This window comes from Rhinolophus ferrumequinum, chromosome 21 (assembly GCF_004115265.2).
Source record: "Rhinolophus ferrumequinum isolate MPI-CBG mRhiFer1 chromosome 21, mRhiFer1_v1.p, whole genome shotgun sequence".
NCBI classification, from domain to species: Eukaryota; Metazoa; Chordata; class Mammalia; order Chiroptera; family Rhinolophidae; genus Rhinolophus; species Rhinolophus ferrumequinum.
In genome coordinates, this window is record NC_046304.1 from 50473720 (window position 1) to 50491480 (window position 17761).

General features: G+C 56.2%; 1 protein-coding gene across 8 annotated transcripts in view; it reads left to right on the forward strand.

Moving 5' to 3' along the window:
* The window catches only part of LLGL2 (LLGL scribble cell polarity complex component 2), a 33358-nt gene that overhangs the window by 5546 nt on the left and 10051 nt on the right, over nucleotides 1-17761 (forward strand). For all 8 annotated transcript variants that reach the window (XR_004421321.1, XR_004421322.1, XM_033090419.1 and 5 more), the window contains exons 2-6: nucleotides 5658-5752; nucleotides 14130-14227; nucleotides 15454-15535; nucleotides 15766-15881; nucleotides 16335-16493. Coding sequence is in view for 6 of the 8 variants with exons in the window: in XM_033090419.1 (XP_032946310.1) it covers nucleotides 5678-5752; nucleotides 14130-14227; nucleotides 15454-15535; nucleotides 15766-15881; nucleotides 16335-16493 (530 nt within the window). In the remaining 2 variants the exon portion in view is untranslated. The remainder of the gene's footprint in view (nucleotides 1-5657; nucleotides 5753-14129; nucleotides 14228-15453; nucleotides 15536-15765; nucleotides 15882-16334; nucleotides 16494-17761) is intronic.

Consider the following 17761-nt stretch of genomic DNA (forward strand, 5'->3'; position numbering starts at 1 on the left):
TTCCTTCCCTCACTCCACTGTCTCTTCACTTACCTCTTGAGACACACGGGTGAGGCAGGGTCCATGTGTCTCCTGGCCCCAGGGTCTGGGCAAAAGATGACAGGGAAAGGGTGTGAATTTGCTCGCCTGTTGCCAAGTTGACAGCTCTCCTATGTGTTTCCACGCTGGGCATCATGGTGTAGGGAGACTGATTCTCACCGGCTGGTGGATGATGGGGAGCAGTGAGAAGGGAAGGAAATCTCGGGATCGATCAGCTGCCCACAGACAACTCTCAGCCTAGTGCCACGTGCAAGGCACAGACCTGGGTGGAAAATGAGTAAGAAGCAGCCCTAGGTCAGCAAGCTGCCTGTGGCCCGGAGTGCCCACCCCCAAAGGGAATGGCAAGGCCCAGCAGGGAGGGCGGCTCAGGGTCTGGTCAGGGGCAGAGGGCACGATGGGCAGGAGCGGAGACCAAGGTCGGGCAGTCTTGAAGAGTTTGGAGGGTGGAGAAGGTGTTCCTTCCTGGGAAGTCCCCCTCTCAGGGGTCGTGTTTTAGCCAGGTGGCGTCCCCAGTGCGGGAAGCCAGGCCCCTCACAGCTCCTTACAGCCCCAGAACTTTGCCTCAGACCCTTTTGGCATCAGACTTGGGGGACTCCTGAGCCTCTCTCTTCTCCCACTGCCCTTGTCGTAGAAGCGGCACTAAGGTGTACAGCACCCGAGAGTTTGCCAGCCCCTCACAGGCCCTCCTGTTGAAGCTTATGCCAGCGCCCCCGTCAGTGCCTACGAAGTAGTCAGGTCCTTTTACCCCAGGACCCTGGAGCCCTGGGTCACACAGCTGCCTCCACCTGCCAGTCTACTCCCTGCCTCTGTGCCCCTTTGGTGTCCACAGGGCTGTCCTCTCCCCTATCCAGGTTAACTGGCCGGAGAGCAGCCCAGCTGCCAAGAGAGCGGGAGCGATGCCCCCACGGGACTGAGTGCCCGCTGCGAGCTGAGAGCCGCCCTCACACCTGACCACTGCCTGGGCCTCACTCCTTCTCCCGTTTGATCCTCTTATCTACCCTCCTGGGAGGCAGATAACAAAAGAAGAAAAGAAATCAGCGCTAATTCCTTAAGGCTCCCAGGGTGTTGTCTGCACATGAAAATATTTTTAACAGATTCGCCCTGACTGCTGGGTACATAGCATACACGCTCCCAGGTCACTAGTCTTCTGCCCTGCTCGTGACTGGAAGCCCCCCTTATGGCACTAAGCATACTTCCCCTGCCCCCCTGTTGTTGGCCACTTAGCTTCCTTCTGATTTTTCCCAATAGCTTAATGACCAGCCCAACAAGACGGGGAGGACATTCTCAGAGCTGGATGGGGGCCTGTGTCCCCGGTGGTTTTAGGGACCGTTTTAGTATAAGGTGAGGTCAGGTGCTGAGGTTAGGGTGGTCAGGGTGGGTTCAGACAGCGAGGGCGTTGTTTCGGAAGGTGATGTTGGATGTGCTGCTTGAAGGGCAAGAAGGGATTTCAGACAGAAGCACGGAGACCGCGGTGAATGGGGCCTGGGGTGGCGGCTGAGCAGATGGACCGGCCGAGGCGGGGCCTAGCCTAAGGGACGTGTTGTGGGGGAGGGGAGGGCTGACCACATCAGGCCCCTGCCCTGGACTGTCAGTGGGTTCCCCGTGGAGTCAAACGGAAGCTCTTTGCTGTGAGCCACCAGGGCCCCCCTTCCCGACCCACCTCATCTCTCCTTGTCGCCTGTGCCCAGCCCCTCTGCATCCTCCTGTAACACGCCAGCGCAGTTTGTTCCATCTGCCTGACACACCCTGCCCGAGTCTTACCACGGCCACCACTTCCTATCATTCAGGTCTGGGTGGAGATATTATACCACCTCCGTTCATTCATTCACGGTGCTGCAGTGAAAAAGAAGGTCAGAGTCCCTGAGTAAGACTTGGAAAGCATATCCTTGTGGAGGGTTGCACGGGTCATAAACAGGATCTGTCAGTGAACTAGGCCACTGCAACCAGTATTAAGGAGAAAAACAAAGCTGGGAAGTAGGAGAGAGAATGTCAGGGGAGGGACATTTGAGTAGAGACAAGGGAGGGAGGCATGTGAGTTTCTGTAGGCAAAGCATCCTGGGCAGAAGGCACAGTGAATGCATGTGCCCAGAACCGGGAATGGTCACCAAGTCCTTCCAACCACCAAACCCTGTTCACTCTATCTTAGCATCTTTCTTTATTCTCTTGCTGGCCCTGATCTCTATCTGAAACCATCCCGCGGACTAATTTGTGTACTTGTGAGTCATCACACTCTCCCCTGCAAGGATGTGAGCTTGGTGACATAAGGGATCTTGTCTGTCACTGTTGTATCCCCAGTCCTAGGACATTGCCAGCTCCATGCCAAGAGCTGTGCCGGGCACTTGGCATTTGGCATTGTTCCCATCCCTCCCAGCAGACCTGTGCAGGAGGTAGTGTGTCCCGTCTTACAGACAAGCTCGCTGGGCCCCAAGGAGCTGCCTTGGGAGGCCACCCAATGCAGAGAAGCTGAGCTGTGGTGGTTGAGCCCTGTCTGTTGGTACCGAGCCCTGGGCCCTTTCCCTTATGTCCCCTCCCCACCCCACTTCGCCAGGAGTGGACTGAGTTGATAGGATCCATTCCACACTAGGAAGCTCCAGGCCTGGGTTCCTGAAGCTTGTCTGTAGAGAACCTGCTCGTCTGGGGTGAATGGAGCTGAGGGTCTGCCTGGAGGTGAGTCCAGCCAGTCCCAGGCCTGTCACCCTTCAAGAAGGGGTGGCACTTTTTATGCCTTGCCCTTAGCAGTTCTGGATTAGGAGCTGCACTGAGGGCTTGACTGGCATGAGGAGCAGATGCTGTGGCTGCCCCGCTTTGGTCCCGGCTCCATCACTCCACATCAGAGGGGTTCCAGCCCCTGTGCAACAGGCGGCAGGCCCACGCAAGGCCCCCAGCTTCCCCCAGCCAGACCTCGCCAGCACTCCACAAGCAGCGGCCCGGCCCAGCCCCCCAACTGCTTCGTTGGCTCTGAGCTGCAGGCATGTGGGCGTGAGTGCACGCACGTGTCCGTGCCTTTTAACTGCAGGGGTGTAATTAGGCATCCTGTCCTGTCATAGCCATCCTTTGCTGCCTCCCAGAGTCCTTAGATTTGGGAGTTCGCCAGACCTGGGGCCAAATCTGAGTTCTGCTGGTTCTTCCAGTGACCTTGGACATGTGGCCTGGCCTCTGTGGTCCTTGTCCTTGTCTGCCAAGTGGGGACATTCCGCTCCCCTCCTGGGGAGGCTGGCGGCAGGTGGAGGAATACGGGGTAGGGTTTAGGTGTGTGCCTCGTTCACAGCTCACAGGGGACCAAGGAAAGGAGCGATCGGGACATGTACTGACACGCCACTGCTCTACCCCTGGGTGGTGCGGTTTAGGGAGGATTTTCTCCTCAAGATTGTTTGCTTTTTCAATGGTGAGCATGGATTACTTGAGCAAAATGTTTAAAAAGTAATAAAAATAACACGCAAGGGTCTGGTCCAGTGCCCAGTAGGCAGCAGGTGTTCCAAGGGGCATTTGGGTGGATGGCATGCCCACCCTGCACTCTTGAGTGGGGGTGTCTCCCACCCATCTCCACATCCTGTCTCCCTCCCTCCTAGCTGCATCTCCTCCCCTGGGACTCCTGTGTGGGGCCTTGCACAGATGGCCCTGTGCCCTCTTCTCTCCACCCCCTGGCCTGCATGGGTCCTGCAGGGCAGAGCCCAGATCAGCCTCTCCCTGGAGTCTGCAGAACCTCCCCCCTCCAGGGCGCCGCTCCCAGCTTCCTCCAACTTCTGACCCTCTGACCTAGGCCTGAGAAGGGAGGGTAAGCACCCCGAGGACCCGGAGCGCCCTCCCCCAGGCTGGAATGCTCGGCCACAGCTCAGCTGTTTGTCCAGGAGGCCCGTGTTGCCGCCGTCTGGAGTCTGTTTTCACTCCCAATCCTGGGAGCCTCTAGATCTGTCCCATGTCTGTTCCCTGGATCCCCTCAGGGCCTCGGCTCAGGTGGACACCTGGGAGTTTCCCAACTACCTCCTGTTCTGAGGGGAAGTGGGGCTCCCTGCTCTGCCCTGGCTCCCCCAAAATGTGAAAGCACAAACCTCTCACATCCACCCCCAACCCCTCCGCAAGTGGTGGCCTTTTTGTTGTCCCCAGATGGTAATGGTGCTCTGAGGTTTGGTGTCTGTCTGTTTCCAGTTGGGGTGGCATTTGGAATACCATGGGATGTGTGTCTGTGCCAAGTGGGGTGACCCATCCCAGCATGGCCAGCCTCAGTTGCTCTGCCAAAAGAACCCCCCAGTTCTGCCATGCACTTGCCTCAAAGGAAGCTCCTAGTTTTTGATCACACGGGGTCCTTTCATATGCAAAATCCTGGCCTGATGCTTAATTTTTGTCACCTCCCAAGAAGCCAGAAACTTCAGAGCATCCTTCGGTCTCAGCTTCACACTTTCTTCTCTGTAGGACACCCCCACCCAGAGCACTCAGCACCCTGCGTGGTCCTGTCTTTACCTGCCCCCACCCCAGACTGAGCTCCTCCAGGGTGGGTACTGGCTCTGCTTTCTTCCCTTTATAGTGTTTCCCGGGTGGGCCTGAGTTCCTATTTCCAAGGTCAGGCCTTGGTGTCCTTTGGTCAGTGGGAGGCCGAACTACTGGAAGCCGGAAGCTGGAGTACAGATGATCCGCCCCCCTTCCCCCAAGGATGATCCAGAAATAGTTTCCTCGGATTGGGAAGGCATTCTGCAGTGGGCGGACAATTTGGGGGCCTTGAGCTGGTTTCTGTATTGGGAGTAGATTTCTTCTCCTGATTAGCCTCCACTTGGGCCCCTGGGAAAGGGGCCTTTCTGAGCATAGCCCATCAGGTCGGGAAGCCTGGGGCCAGGGCTGCGGCTACAGAGACCCCAGCAGCCTCATGGGGTGGACCCAGGTCTACCATGGGTCCCAACTGTGGGGTGGGATGGGCTAGCACCCCCTGACTGCGTGCTCTTCATGCTCCCCCACTCAGGTTCCTGGCAGCTGTGGCTGGTGGGAACAGCCTAAGCCGAGAGTTGCTGACAGCCTTCCCTGAAGTTAGAAGGCAGCGTCGGCCCGGGGATGCCGGCTCCCTGAGAGCTTGCTACTGGGCCCTGGCCTGGGATTGCCGGCCTCTCCCCTGCCCCCATCTGGGTTCTGGTCTGGGAGCCCAGCTGGACAGCCTTTGCATTCCCACCTCCCCGCCAGCTCTGGAGAGAGGCTTGTGAAGTTTCCCTTTCTGTTTAGTTGGAGTTTGATGGTTTTTCAGCAAACAGGTTAACAATTAAGCTAATTAACCTCAGGGCTTCTGGGCCTCCTGTTCCTCTAAAGCTAAATGGCTAAACGGCTCCCTCCCCAGCTTGTCCCGCCAGCTATATAAGGCCACAGGTGGCCAGGAGCAAGCTTTACAGCACTAACTAGCCTTGGGCCCCCAGGTACGAGATCCCTCCAGGAACCAGACTCCATGGATGGAGCAGAGGGAGCTTGGGGAAGCCGAAGATGGCAGAGCTGGCTTGGCCCAGCGGCATCCACCTGCTGGGCTTGGGGGAGAGGCCCATAGTGGCCTGGGCTCAGCCAAGCTGTGACTGGGTGCCAGGCAGGGCTCTGGGGCTGCAAGTTTGCCTCACCCTGGTGCTCAACAGCTCCCCATCTTTCTCCAGAGGGCTGGATACAAAGCAAGATGAGGCGGTTTCTGAGGCCCGGACACGACCCTGCGCGGGAGAGACTTAAGCGGGACCTCTTCCAGTTTAACAAGGTAAGGGGGACGTGGGACACACTACCAGGAGTTTATGGTGAGTACGATGTTATCAACCTCCCCACAGACTGGGACTCGGGGCGCTCAGGTTGCCTTTACCTGAATTAAGATACTTACTTGGCACTGCCTGCAATGCCTTATGGGAATCTGACTGGAAATGGGGTCTGGTGAAGGCTTTCCTGGGAAAGGCCAGTGGGAGGCTCAGGAGCTGGGACTCCTTGTCCCAAGTCTCACTGGCTGTATGACCACTGCAAGGCACTCCGCCTCTTCCAGTCTCAGTTTCGCCACCTGTGAAATGGGGATAAAACAATCCTGCCTATCTCTCACAGGTTTGTTGAAGAGGGAGAGGAAAGGTGAAAGGACATTGAATCCTGTAAGATGTAATAATGTTCCTGAGATGTCAGGTCCCTTGGGGTAGTGGCCACATGGCTCTTCCCTCCCTCCCTCAAATTGCCCCCAAAGGAAAACACAGCTTTCGCTGTAGGCAGAACACATGATTCCTTCTGGCAGGCTCCAGGCCTGGGTGAGCGGGGAGAGGCACCTGGGAGAACTGGCCAGGGTTGGTATTTGACTGCCCCAGCCCCACACCTGCTCCTAAGGCTCCCAAAGCCAGAGTGACCTGTCACCTGAGATCACAGGGAGGGTCCCAGAAACTCCCAAAGGGGCTGGTGCCTGAGAAGGGCAGAGCTGGCCTGTAAACGGTAGGAGAACGGCGTGGATTGCGGCCACCTAGCAATCTGCAGCCGTTTCGGGGTAATTAGCTTCTCTCACTTCAGCTTTGATCTAGGCCCTTGGCCTCCGTACCCAAGCTTCCCTCTGTCCCAGAATGTGGCCTGCAGGAAGGGGAGCACCTGGGTTCCCCTCCAGGATGTGAGTCCAAATCCAGCTTCACCACTTAAAGCTGGGAAAGCCTGTGCTCGTCCCCCACAGCAGAGGCTTGTTACAAGAATTACATGGCGTTGGATCATCTAAGTGCGAGGCACGGTGATCCAGGAACGTCAGCTGCTGTTTCAGAGGCATCCTCCAGGGCAAGAGAGCCCCCAGGGGCTTGCTCGAGGTGGGTGGGGTCCCAACATGCCCTGCCATCTTCCTCTGACTTTCTTGACCTGTGGGACGTGTTGCTGCCCACGGAGCTCTGCGATGAGGCCGCTGGCCTCTGAGATCAGACTTCCCTAAACGAGCGCCTCCTCTCACTGGCAGAAAGAAGCTGTGGGAAGGGCTTTTGGGCCTCGGGAAATGGGGTGCAGGTGTTGGGAATGGGAAAACCTTCGGGCCCCTGGGGCTCCCAAGGGAGCAGCCCATGGGTACCGGTCTCAGAACCTCTGTACCTACTGGGGGTCCTGGGTGATCCCCATGTGCCTCCATTGCCCCTGGTGATGTCAGATCTCACACCCTGAAAAGGTGGCCAATTTCAGTGGAAACCGGATAAACAGGCTTAGCAAGGAGGGATGAACCCCTGTCCCAAGTTCCAGTGTTCAGTGGGGTGAGGCTGGGGTGCGACTTGGGTGGAGGAATATTTCCCACCATGCCCCACAACTGGTGGTCTCCACATTTGGCCACCCCACCCCCAGACCTGTAGGGGAGGGGGTGGGGAGGCTCCTGGAATTCCTTCCTCTTTCCATTCACTTGCAGGAAACTTGCATTGATCATCTCCTGTATGTGCTGACCAGGGCTGGGGCTGTGGGGATCGCAGATGACAAGACTCCTGCCCTCCTTGACTTCTATAGTCTGGTAGGAGGGAGGGAGCCGAGGGTTTGAAGTTCCACTTCTTGGGAGTGGAGAGTCTTATGAGTCGATGAGTCTCATCTAGGCTCCGGGTGAATGGTGAAGCCTGAAGGGTTGGGATTGGAGAGTGAGGCCAGATTCTAGAAGCTTTGGGAACCTGGGCAGTGCCACCCACGTTAGCCCCTCCCTCCCCAGGCTTCCCCGAGGCCTCGAGGCTAGAACTTCAGAGTCTGGGCCTGACACACCAGAGCCACGGTGGATTTTGAGCAGGGGAGTGAATGATCTGATTTGCAATTTAGAAAAGAACTCTGGGGCCCTTGTTTCCTGAAAGGAGACCCATTGCACCGACTGGATGGAGGCCAGGCAGTGGGGGTGGGGCACGGGACATGAGGCATGAATAGACCAGGGCGTCTCAGCCTCGGCTCGGTTGGCATTTGGGGCTGGTTGTGAGGGGAGGACACTGAGCAGCGTCCCTGGCCTCCCCTCCCCAAGGGGCACCACCAAAACTGTCTCCGGACATTGCCCAGCGCCCTCTGGTAGGTAAATTGGTTCCTGGTTGAAGACCACTGGATTAGAGAACGGTTTAGGGCCTGAGACTGAGGGACAGGTGACAGTGGGAGTATAAGAGTGAAGGCGACAGGCAGGGAGGTAGGTGTCCAGACGACTGGGGGCTCTCCATCCTGGTAGGCAATGGTGCCAAGCACTGGCATAGGGAGCCCAGGACGGGCAAGGAGCAGGTTTCAGGGAAAGTGATCCATCTGATTTGGACAGAATAGCAACAGAGATCTCCATTTACCAAGAGGCAGTTTCCCCCAGGGTTAGTGGTGCCAACCCCAGAACCTGTCTGCCTGAGTTCCGCAGCTGGGTGACCTTGAGCAAGTCACATATCTCTAAAATGGAGATGATAGAAGCTGCCCCATAGGGTTGGTGCGAGGATTAAACGAGTTAGTGTACAAGTTGAAAGGCCATCCATGCATGGCCAGTGGCTACAGTGTCAGCCAGCTAGGCTTTGTAGACATTCTCTGCTTGAGGTTGAGTTTGGGGATCCTTGGGACCCTCAGGTGAGGGGGTCCTAGCAGTCACTGGGAAATACAGAGCTGCAGCTCTAAGCTTCAGGGGGCCTGCAGTTACTCGCACACAAGGAGAGGGTGAGCCATTTGGAGAGTTCCCACATCTGGTGGAGCGAGCAGTGTCCAGACCAGACCGGCGACTGGTCACCTCTTCCAAGGGCTCCATCTTGGAAGTGCCAGTCTGCAGGGCACTGCGGGGGCGGGTGTTTGGGACAGTGGCGCCATCATGTGCCTGTCCCAAGCAGCTTCCAGACATTGGCTTTGATCCCAAACATCCATGCCAAGCAAGGGGCCTCAGAGAGCGGGGATACCCATCGGCCCAGGGGGCCGGAGAGTACCCTGTCCTGTGTCTTTGGCTTCGCTACCTGGGAAGGAGCTGTGTGTCTGTGGACAGATCCTCTGAACCCTCTGCCAGAGACTGGCTGCCAAATGGGCAACTCCAGTTCACCAGGGGCTCTTTGCTAAGCAGCAGAGGGGCCAGGCAGTGCGGTGGTTAGGGGCAGGGACTCTGGAGCCTGATGCCCTGGGTGTAGCTGCCAACGGTGCCACTTCCTCACTGAGTGACTGTAGACATATCACTTAACATCTCTGCTCCTTCACTTCCTCATCTGTAAAGTGGGCACCACAACAGTCCACATCCAGGCTGGTGTGCTAAGTGAGTAAGACTGCTCGAGTGGTGCCTGGCACACGGTTGGTGCCGTACCACGCTTTGCCTCATCCTCACGACAGCTCACAGATGGGTGGTATTCCCATTCTGCAGGTGAGGAGACTGAGGCCTCCAGGGCTCACACATCCTGAGCATGTTGTGGGGGGCACTGGCTAGGAATGAGGACCCCTGGTGCCGTCTGCCAACCAGCTGTGTGGTCTGAGGGCGGTGACGTCACCTCCTGAGCCTCAGTTTCTTTGCCTGTGAAGCATTCGTCTGCGGTGTGTGGTGGGTCCTCAGGATGTTGGGAAGACAGGCGAGTCAGCTGGCAGTGCCAACAGGGCCACTAAGGACCAAGCAAGGGGACTGTGGGACCCACTGGACACCTCAATAGAGAGGAAGTGGCTCCGAGCAGACTTCAGCTCATGTTAGAGTAAACCCCTTCCTTGAAAATCCCTTGAGGCCTCTCCCTCCCCTGGTGAAACCGACCAGCCAGTTGATAAGGGTGCCTGGGCCCTTCCTGCCCAGGCCCACCCTCCTCCACCCCCAGGCCCTGAACAAACAGAGTGTTCCTGACCGGCTGCCCCTGTCCAGGGCCGGGTTGTTTTGTCTTGGCTTTTTCGTGCCTGGGCCCCTGGTATCAGGTGACAGCCACACAGGGAGGGCCAGGTTTCTGCTACCATCAGGAATCTAAGCTGACCACACCCAGTATGGAGCAGTGCCACCCAGCCAGCCGGGCGTGCCCCCTATGGCCCTGGGCAGACCTCCTTCCCGACCCCCAACAAGTGCTGGGGACTCCTCAGTCCTCAGTCTTGGCCAGGTCCCCCCTTGCTGAGGGCAGGACCATGGGCCTCCACGCTCTCTGACAAACAAGCTTTACTCTCTCCCTTCTGGGAACTGAAATGGGGTTCCGGAGCCAGCGAGACAGACAGGGCTTTCTCTCCCACCCCATGCTAATGTTGCACTTTGGCGGCTCCTACAAATCTCTCCTTTCCCAACTCCCTGTCAAAAGGATTCATTGTTCTCTCCTCCCTTGGCAGAGGTCACCTGAGCCAGTAGCAAGGTGGGGGCAGGGCCAGGTAGGCTGGATGCTGAGCTCAGGAGGTAGGGGAGGATGGCTGTCAGGTCAACTTCCCAACTTGAACTTGAAACTGAGCTGGTGAGGCTGGGGTCTCAAGCTGAGAGGGCCATCCCTGGGATCCGTGCCTGCTGGCCCAGGCCGAGCCCTGCCCCACCCTGTCCTGGGTTGCTGTGGGCCTTGGCAGTTGAAGAGCAGGGCACCCCTGAGGCTGAGTCCGCCCTTCTGTGCCCTCACCGTGCCTTCTTTAAGGGAGGTCATATCCCCACCCTGCTCTAGGGACCAATAGAAGCCTGGAGGGGAGGTCGCTCTCCATGTGGGCCTTGTGCTCTAGTGGGGGAACTAGCTGAGTCTTAAAAGGCTCTTAGGTATTAGGGGGAGGGACAGCCAAGGAGTGGGAAGGGCACCTCAAGTTGAGGGGACAGCTGGGGCTCAGGCCAGAGGTGCCCTGAGAAACCTTCCTGCTCCCCCAAGCTGTTCCCACCTCGGCTTCCTCACTCTTCCTTGTGCCCTCAGCTAACTGACCTCGGTCCCCTTCCCAGAGCCAAGTCCCTTCCTTCCCCTGGGCCTCTCATAACTGGCCTGGGACCCACAGGTCTCCAGGTCTCTGCTTTCAGGACTGGCTTCTATTCTCATTGTCTGCTTGGGGATTCATGGGCCTTATTTGCATGTTGAATCGGTAGTCACCCTCCCTCTCCTCCCCGGACCTGGGGAAATCCCATCACCACACTATATACATTTGAACCCACTGTCTTGGCCCCTGGCCAGGTAGAGTCATTGTGAAACCCCTCCTTATTTTGTTCTTGAGGGAGCTTTGGTCCCTCCAGAGTTGTCAATTGGGGAGAAGACGTTCCAGTGGGGAATAATGGAGAACCTTAGAAGGAAGCCGGGCTTCAGGGGGCAAGGCCTGTGTGCTCTGTGGGGTGAGCGAGCCTTCCAGCCGCTATCAGGTGGTCGTCTTAAGGTTCGTCACGTTGGAGCCAAGGACAGCCTTGCTTCATCAGCCATTGGTATCATCCTGTTCATTCATCAGATGTGAAACGAAGCTCACAGAGGCCAAGTGGCTCGTCCAGCAGATGCCTTCTAAGTGGTAGAGGAGGGTTTTAAGCTTGGTGGGCCTGACACGGCCCCTGCTCTTTCTAAGCCAGTTTATGGAAAAGAAGGTCAGGAGGGGCGGCACAGCGTCCCCAGGATCCTGAAGGAAATGAGCAACGAGTAGGAGGGATTGAATGATGGGCCTGACCTTGGTGTCCCTCTGGGTTAGGGAAAATTGGTCAACCTGCAGCAGGAGTGACTCCGGTGGGATGTTAGGAGAATTTCCTGCTGGGGACTTGATACAATAATGTGTGGCCTAAGAGCCTCACCAAAAGCTGCAGACTGTTTTCTCTTTGGCTCCGCTTTCCTGAGGCAGAATGGTCTCGGGCGATGCCTTGGCCCAATAGGAATATAATAAGAGCCACATATGTAATTTAAAATGTTCTAGAAGTCGCATTACAAACTTTTTTAAACACGTGAAATGAATTTTGATCCTAAATTCTGTTTAACCGAATATATCCAAAATACTGTTTCAACGTGTAGTCAATATAAAGTAATGAGACTTTTTTAGTTTTTTGTATCTTTTTATATTTTACATAGTCTTTGAAATACCAGGTGTATTTTACCCGTACAGCATATCTCATTGCAGACGTTAAATTTTCTTTGGAAATACGTGATCTGTATTTAGAGTTCGGGAGATTTTTCACTTGGAAAAAGGTTCGAAGCTTGGTTTGCATGACTCCAGCCCCTGATTCTTTGGAACCCAAGAACATACCGAAAAAGTTTTCCAATAACTGAAGTGAGCATATGGAATGGAATAGAATGAACAATTTAGTCCCTTGGTGGCACGTGCCACATTGCAATTATTCTGTATCTACGCGCGGCTGGTGGCTATTGTACCGGGTAACAGGACCTCCTTCCCAGTCCTCCAAATTCCAGAGGCTTTGGCCCTGAGCTGCTGCTGGTGGTGATTCTAGGAAAATGCTACTGTCCCAGGAATTTCTCCCGAGCTCTGGCTGCCGACTTCCTAAGGCCCCAGCAACTTGGGGCTGGCTTGAGGACTCGTGGTGGCCCCTGGGGAAGCTTGTCCCACATACCTCATCATGTGCCCTGCCCTCCTTTTCCTGGGAAATGTTTACATTCCAGACACTCTGCTATCTCCCCAAGGCTTTTCCAGGCTCTGCATTTTTCACATAGCTGAACGGGGACCTGGGCTGGCAGGGGGGCTCCTGCTGGGTCACTTCTGCCCTCCCAGCTGTCCCTTCCAGGTACAGCCATTTGCAAGGCCGACTGTGTACCTGGCAAAGAGCCAGGCCTGAGGGGACCCCTCACCTAGGCATCCCCAGCCATCCCCAGAGTAGGCACTTGGGGAGCGCTCCTCCCCGGCCTGACCCCAGCATGGGGCTTCCGTCCAGATACCACTGGACTGGACTGGACAAGCAGACAGGCAGGAGGTGAGTTTGCTAAGTTATCGTCCCAGCTGTTACCAGGACGTAGCTCTTTCTGCTCCCTTGAGGCCTGACAGGACATTCAGGTGAAGCGCAGAGGAGAGCCCTGGGCCTAAGGAGAGCTACCTCTCCTTTTTCTACAGGATAGCCTCCAGTTTAAAAAAGAAGAATTAAATGTTTTTGAAAAGTCTTTAAAGCAGCTGGCTAGCCTCCTTTGGCCTGCTCTAATCTAGTTCTACAGGTTCAGTATCCCCTGGGGTGGGAGGTGAGGGATAGGGTTAGCTGATTCAGAAACAACCAAAAATCTTCCTGACGATGGGTGGCAGATGTAAATCTGTGTTTAGATCTGCATCTTTTAAACCTATGATTCCATCCCTGGGACATCTCCCTGAGGAAGTACTCAAAGCAGCAGGAAAAGTGGGAGTCCAAGAGTGTTCCCCAAAGCAAGCGGCAATTGCAAAACCTCCTGAAACAAAGAAAATGTTCAACAACAGAGGCCTGATGAGTTAGGACACCTCCACATGGAATGTTCTTCAGCTGTTGAAGAGTCGTGTCAGTGCTTTGAACAACCTGGGCTGGCTGTAGGTGGGAGAAGAAGCCACAGAGCTGCCCATGTATACACGTGCCATGTGACATGATCCCAGTTAGGTCTCTGTTTTAAGTATAGGCACACACATGCATACACTCACAAGCATAGCAGAGACACACTCCGAGATGTTAGCAAGGGTTACTCCTTGTTGTGGGAATAGTGGGTGATTTCTTTTCTTTTTCAAACTCCTTTATGTGTTCCAACTTTTCTGTAATGTGTATCACTTCTGTAAGAAATGAGCAAAAGCATGTGTCGGCGACAACACTCCAGAAACTTCCTCTCTGGAAAGATGGAGAATTCACAGTGACAGGAAGGCCGTGCAGAGAGCAGATTTTCAGGGCTGGAGAGCCAGGAAGGGCCACTGTGGGTTCCCCAGGACCCAGGGGCCAGCCCAGGGCTGTGATGCAACCAGGCATCCTGTGCCAGCCCCCCAAAGCTTCCTGTACCCTTGCAGGAGGGCTGGGTCGGTTACCCCCAGCCTGCATGACGGAGGAACCCAGTCAGAGTTCCTGGAGAGTGAGTGGCCAGCGTGGGGTCGGGGAGAATGAGCTCCCGGGGTGGGTGGCCAGGTGGCCAAGGACCGGGTCAGCAGTGGACTGAGGGTGGGGCCCAGGTGGGTCCGGGATTGGCTGCACACTCAGGTATCTGGGTAGGACCCTGCAGGGGACTAAACTCCTCCCTCCTTCTGGGGGAGGCTGTGTGCTGTGGATTCACCGTCTGGCACTGGCCTCCCTCAGCCGGAGCGCGAGGGGACGTGTCCACAGGCCAGCGTGCTTCTCGTTGCAGACAGTGGAGCATGGCTTCCCGCACCAGCCCAGCGCCCTCGGCTACAGCCCCTCTCTGCGCATCCTGGCCATCGGCACCCGCTCCGGAGCTGTCAAGCTGTATCCTTTCCGTCCTGCCAGCTTCGCCCAGGGAGGCCCTGGGAGGGTTTGGGGACCTTGGCATTGGTGAGATTCTGGAAGGACCCCCACCCTCCAAAACAATCAATAATAATAATGACCCTTCTGATTCCCAGGATGTCCTAAATGTCCTCTCAGGAGTCAGCCCTGAAGGCAGTAAGTGGAGGCAGGTGGTGGGTCAAGAAGATTTTTTTTTTTTTAACCTTTTTCCCAGTAAGAGTCAGTAGACTGTCCCCAGGCTCTGTCCAAACCAAGACAGGGTGGCCTTGGGTTAGAGGCGCTGTTGCGAGGGAGCTGCTTTTCCAGATTCAGCCCCTACTGTGCATATACCCTGCACACACACAGGTGTGCATGCAGACACCAGAGGGTAGAGTGGACTCCTGCTTGGTGGGGACAGTCCTCCCCTGGCTGAGGCTGGACATTGTCCAGTTGGGTCACCTTTTTTCCAGAGCATTGCTTCTGGGCTGACGGGCTCCAGGCCTTTTCACAGGCAAGCCCACAGGTTCCAAGATGGAGGATCATTGCTTGGCCAGGCTGGCCTGGGCTACACTCCAAGTCTTGGGGTACTCCTACCCCATCTGACCTGAGCCCCAAGGGTGAGCCAGGGTGGGACCCAGGGGAATTTGGAGCCCAGCTGGCCCCTCCAGTAAAGCTGTAACTTCCTCTGCTGCATAGGTGGGGAGGGAGGCCGAGTTGGGCTGGAGGGTGAACACGGAAGGACAGGGGCCGGGTCTCACGGCTGGCTCAGCCCTCCCCTGGCTGGTTAATCATTGCCAGGCCAGGGCCATATCCTGGTTACCAAGATTCATGGCCAGGGCTGCTAGGAGGAGGCCCACAGGGGTGCCCTGTGTTCTCTCACAGGTGCCACTAAGCGGTAGCTGATGGGTCTCTTGCAACTCAGGTTTTGGGGTGGGGCTAGGGGTGGCAGTGAGCAGCCTAACATTTGCCAAGCTTTTCCCACCGGCCTGGCTACGAAAGCTCTACCTGGTTGGCTGTTTCCACCCTCAGGGCTCAGGTCACTGGCTGAGGCCCTCGAGCCAGGGCCATTTTGTCTCCATCGCACCCCAACCCCCAGTCCCTCTGTCTGGAGAGAGGGCGAGCCGTCTGCCACTGGGTGTTTACACTCCTGACCACGGGGGCCACTGGAGCTTGGGCAGGCGGGGTGGTATCCTGCTTTTCGGAGCTTTTCCTGAGCCTGTTACTCCTAGCTATGGTGCCCCAGGGGTGGAGTTCATGGGGCTGCACCGGGAGAACAACGCTGTAGTACAGATCTACTTCCTGCCTGGCCAGGTGAGGAGTCCCTCCATGCCTTTCCTACGTCTTCCAGAAGCAGTGTGTGGAGAGGCAGGCTTTGGTGACCCTAGGTTTGGTGCTGGTAGGAGGACCTGGGACCACCTCCCTTTCCCAGCTGCTACCCAGCTGGGGGCCTTTGGTTCTGGGGCTCTCTGCGAGCGCCCTGGTGACTGCTGGCCCTCCCTGGGCAATGAGACAGAACATTCCTGCCCCCGTTTCCTCCCTAGTGCCAGCTGATCACCCTGCTGGATGACAACAGCCTGCACCTATGGAGCCTAAAGATCAAAGGCGGGGTGTCAGAGCTGCAGGAAGAAGAGAGTTTCACGCTGCGTGGCCCCCCAGGGTAAGGGTGCGGTCCCCTCACTCTCCCAGCCAGCCTGACCTGTGTACCCAACCCCAGGGTGCGATCACCTTTTAAAGGTCCTGTAGAGCCCTTGGCGGTCCGGGCAGGTGTTTGAGCCAATATGTCTTCACCTGCAGGTGCTCGGGTGGAATGGGTGGGACTTCGGCCTGCCTCCCTCCACCCTCACAGTGTCTGTGCAGGAGGCTCCGAGGGGGTTCTTCTGCCTCTTAGCCCAAGCTCACTGCCATCTGCCTCCTGTCTCGGCAGAACATAACCAACATGTTTGTCCTGGCCTGAGACTCCGTGGACCCTATTAAAGGATCTCAAAGGCCTGCTTTCCCGAGGCATGGCCTTCCCTAGGGCCGGCGAGGGCAGCCTGGAGTTGGGGCGCCTACTCGGGGAACCCCCTGCGTGGGCCAAAGCCAGCTCATGGGCGGCTGTTCCCATCCGCAGGGCTGCCCCCAGTGCTACACAGATCACCGTGGTCCTACCACATTCCTCCCGTGAGCTGCTTTACCTGGGCACCGAGAGTGGCACCGTGTTTGTGGTACAAGTGCCAGCCTTCCGCACGCTGGAGGACAAGACTGTCAGCTCGGACGCCGTATTGCAGCGGTGAGCCCTCAGCAGACCCTCTTGGTGTTAGGAGCCTGTCCCCTTGTGTGGGGCATGACCTTCTCCCTTTGGCCCCAGTAATGTCTCAGGAGCTAATCATTTCTCTTCTGGGAAGTCTATGGGGATGGGAAGAGAGACGCAGCTCCCCACCTGTCCCCCAAATTAAGAATCTCACCCCATAGTATATTACCATTATACTGCTAAAAGAGGTCTTGTGGGTAACTTGTCATGTCATTTAAAGCTAAAGAAGATGAGGCTCAAAATGATTGTGTAGCATCACTAACTCTTAGTCCAGCATTCTTTGCACTGATACCATGTATTTCAAAACCCCAGGGGCTCTGCAGTGTGGCAGAGGGGACCCGAACCGCCCTGCTGCAGCTGAGCTTCTGCTGGTGTTTGTGCTTTGCAGTCTGTGCTCGGTTTCCGTTTGCACGCAGGCTCCGTGGCCGACAGCCCTTACAGCCACAACCTTGTAGGTTTCTGCAGATCATTTTGGAAGCTTTGCTCCTTGGCAGTGGTGTCTACCACTGAGGGAGTCAGATCGGTCAGATCGAGTCTGGGTCGAAAGGGAGGAGATGAAGGGGTTGGTAGCGGTAGAATGTTCTGCAGTTCTGAGTGGCAGGGAGAAGGCTGGGGTGCTGGGGCACTTGTGAAGGAACAGTCTGTCACTCCAGGGGACGGTCCTGGGGTGAGCGCCACCAGTCTTGCTACACAGTTTCCTTTTGATGTTTTTCCTGATGCTTCTCTGTATTTTCTGAAATGGTGTAATTCTCGCTTTGTTTAATTTAGGAGAAACTTATTTTTAATATTAGTGATAGATTATTATAGAATCATTCAAATACTGAAACTTTACAGATAAGATTAGAGGATCCTTTGACCTCCCTCTCCCAATTCTAATTCTGACTCCAGAGAGGCGGGTGCTAGCCGCGTGTGGTGTGCAGTATTGGTGTGGGGATGTACATAAGTGTAGAGGGGTTCGTTAGGTTTGGGGCCTAGAAATGCCCTCGGGGTCCCGGCCGTTTCCGCTTCGTACTCACCGTCCTCAGTGTTGGCTGTTGGTCCCATGCCTGCCACCTCGTGGTCTTCTGTGGGCTGCAGCACCTCCAGACTTCATATCAGCGTTCTAGGCCCAGAGAAGGAGGGGAGGGTCAGGGCTCAAGACCAGGCCAACTGATAGACAGCTTTGTTTTGGGGGGCTCAAAAGCTTGTCCTTATGAAATCCCACCTCCTTACAAAAAGGCACGAGATGTGAATGTGTAGTTTAATGG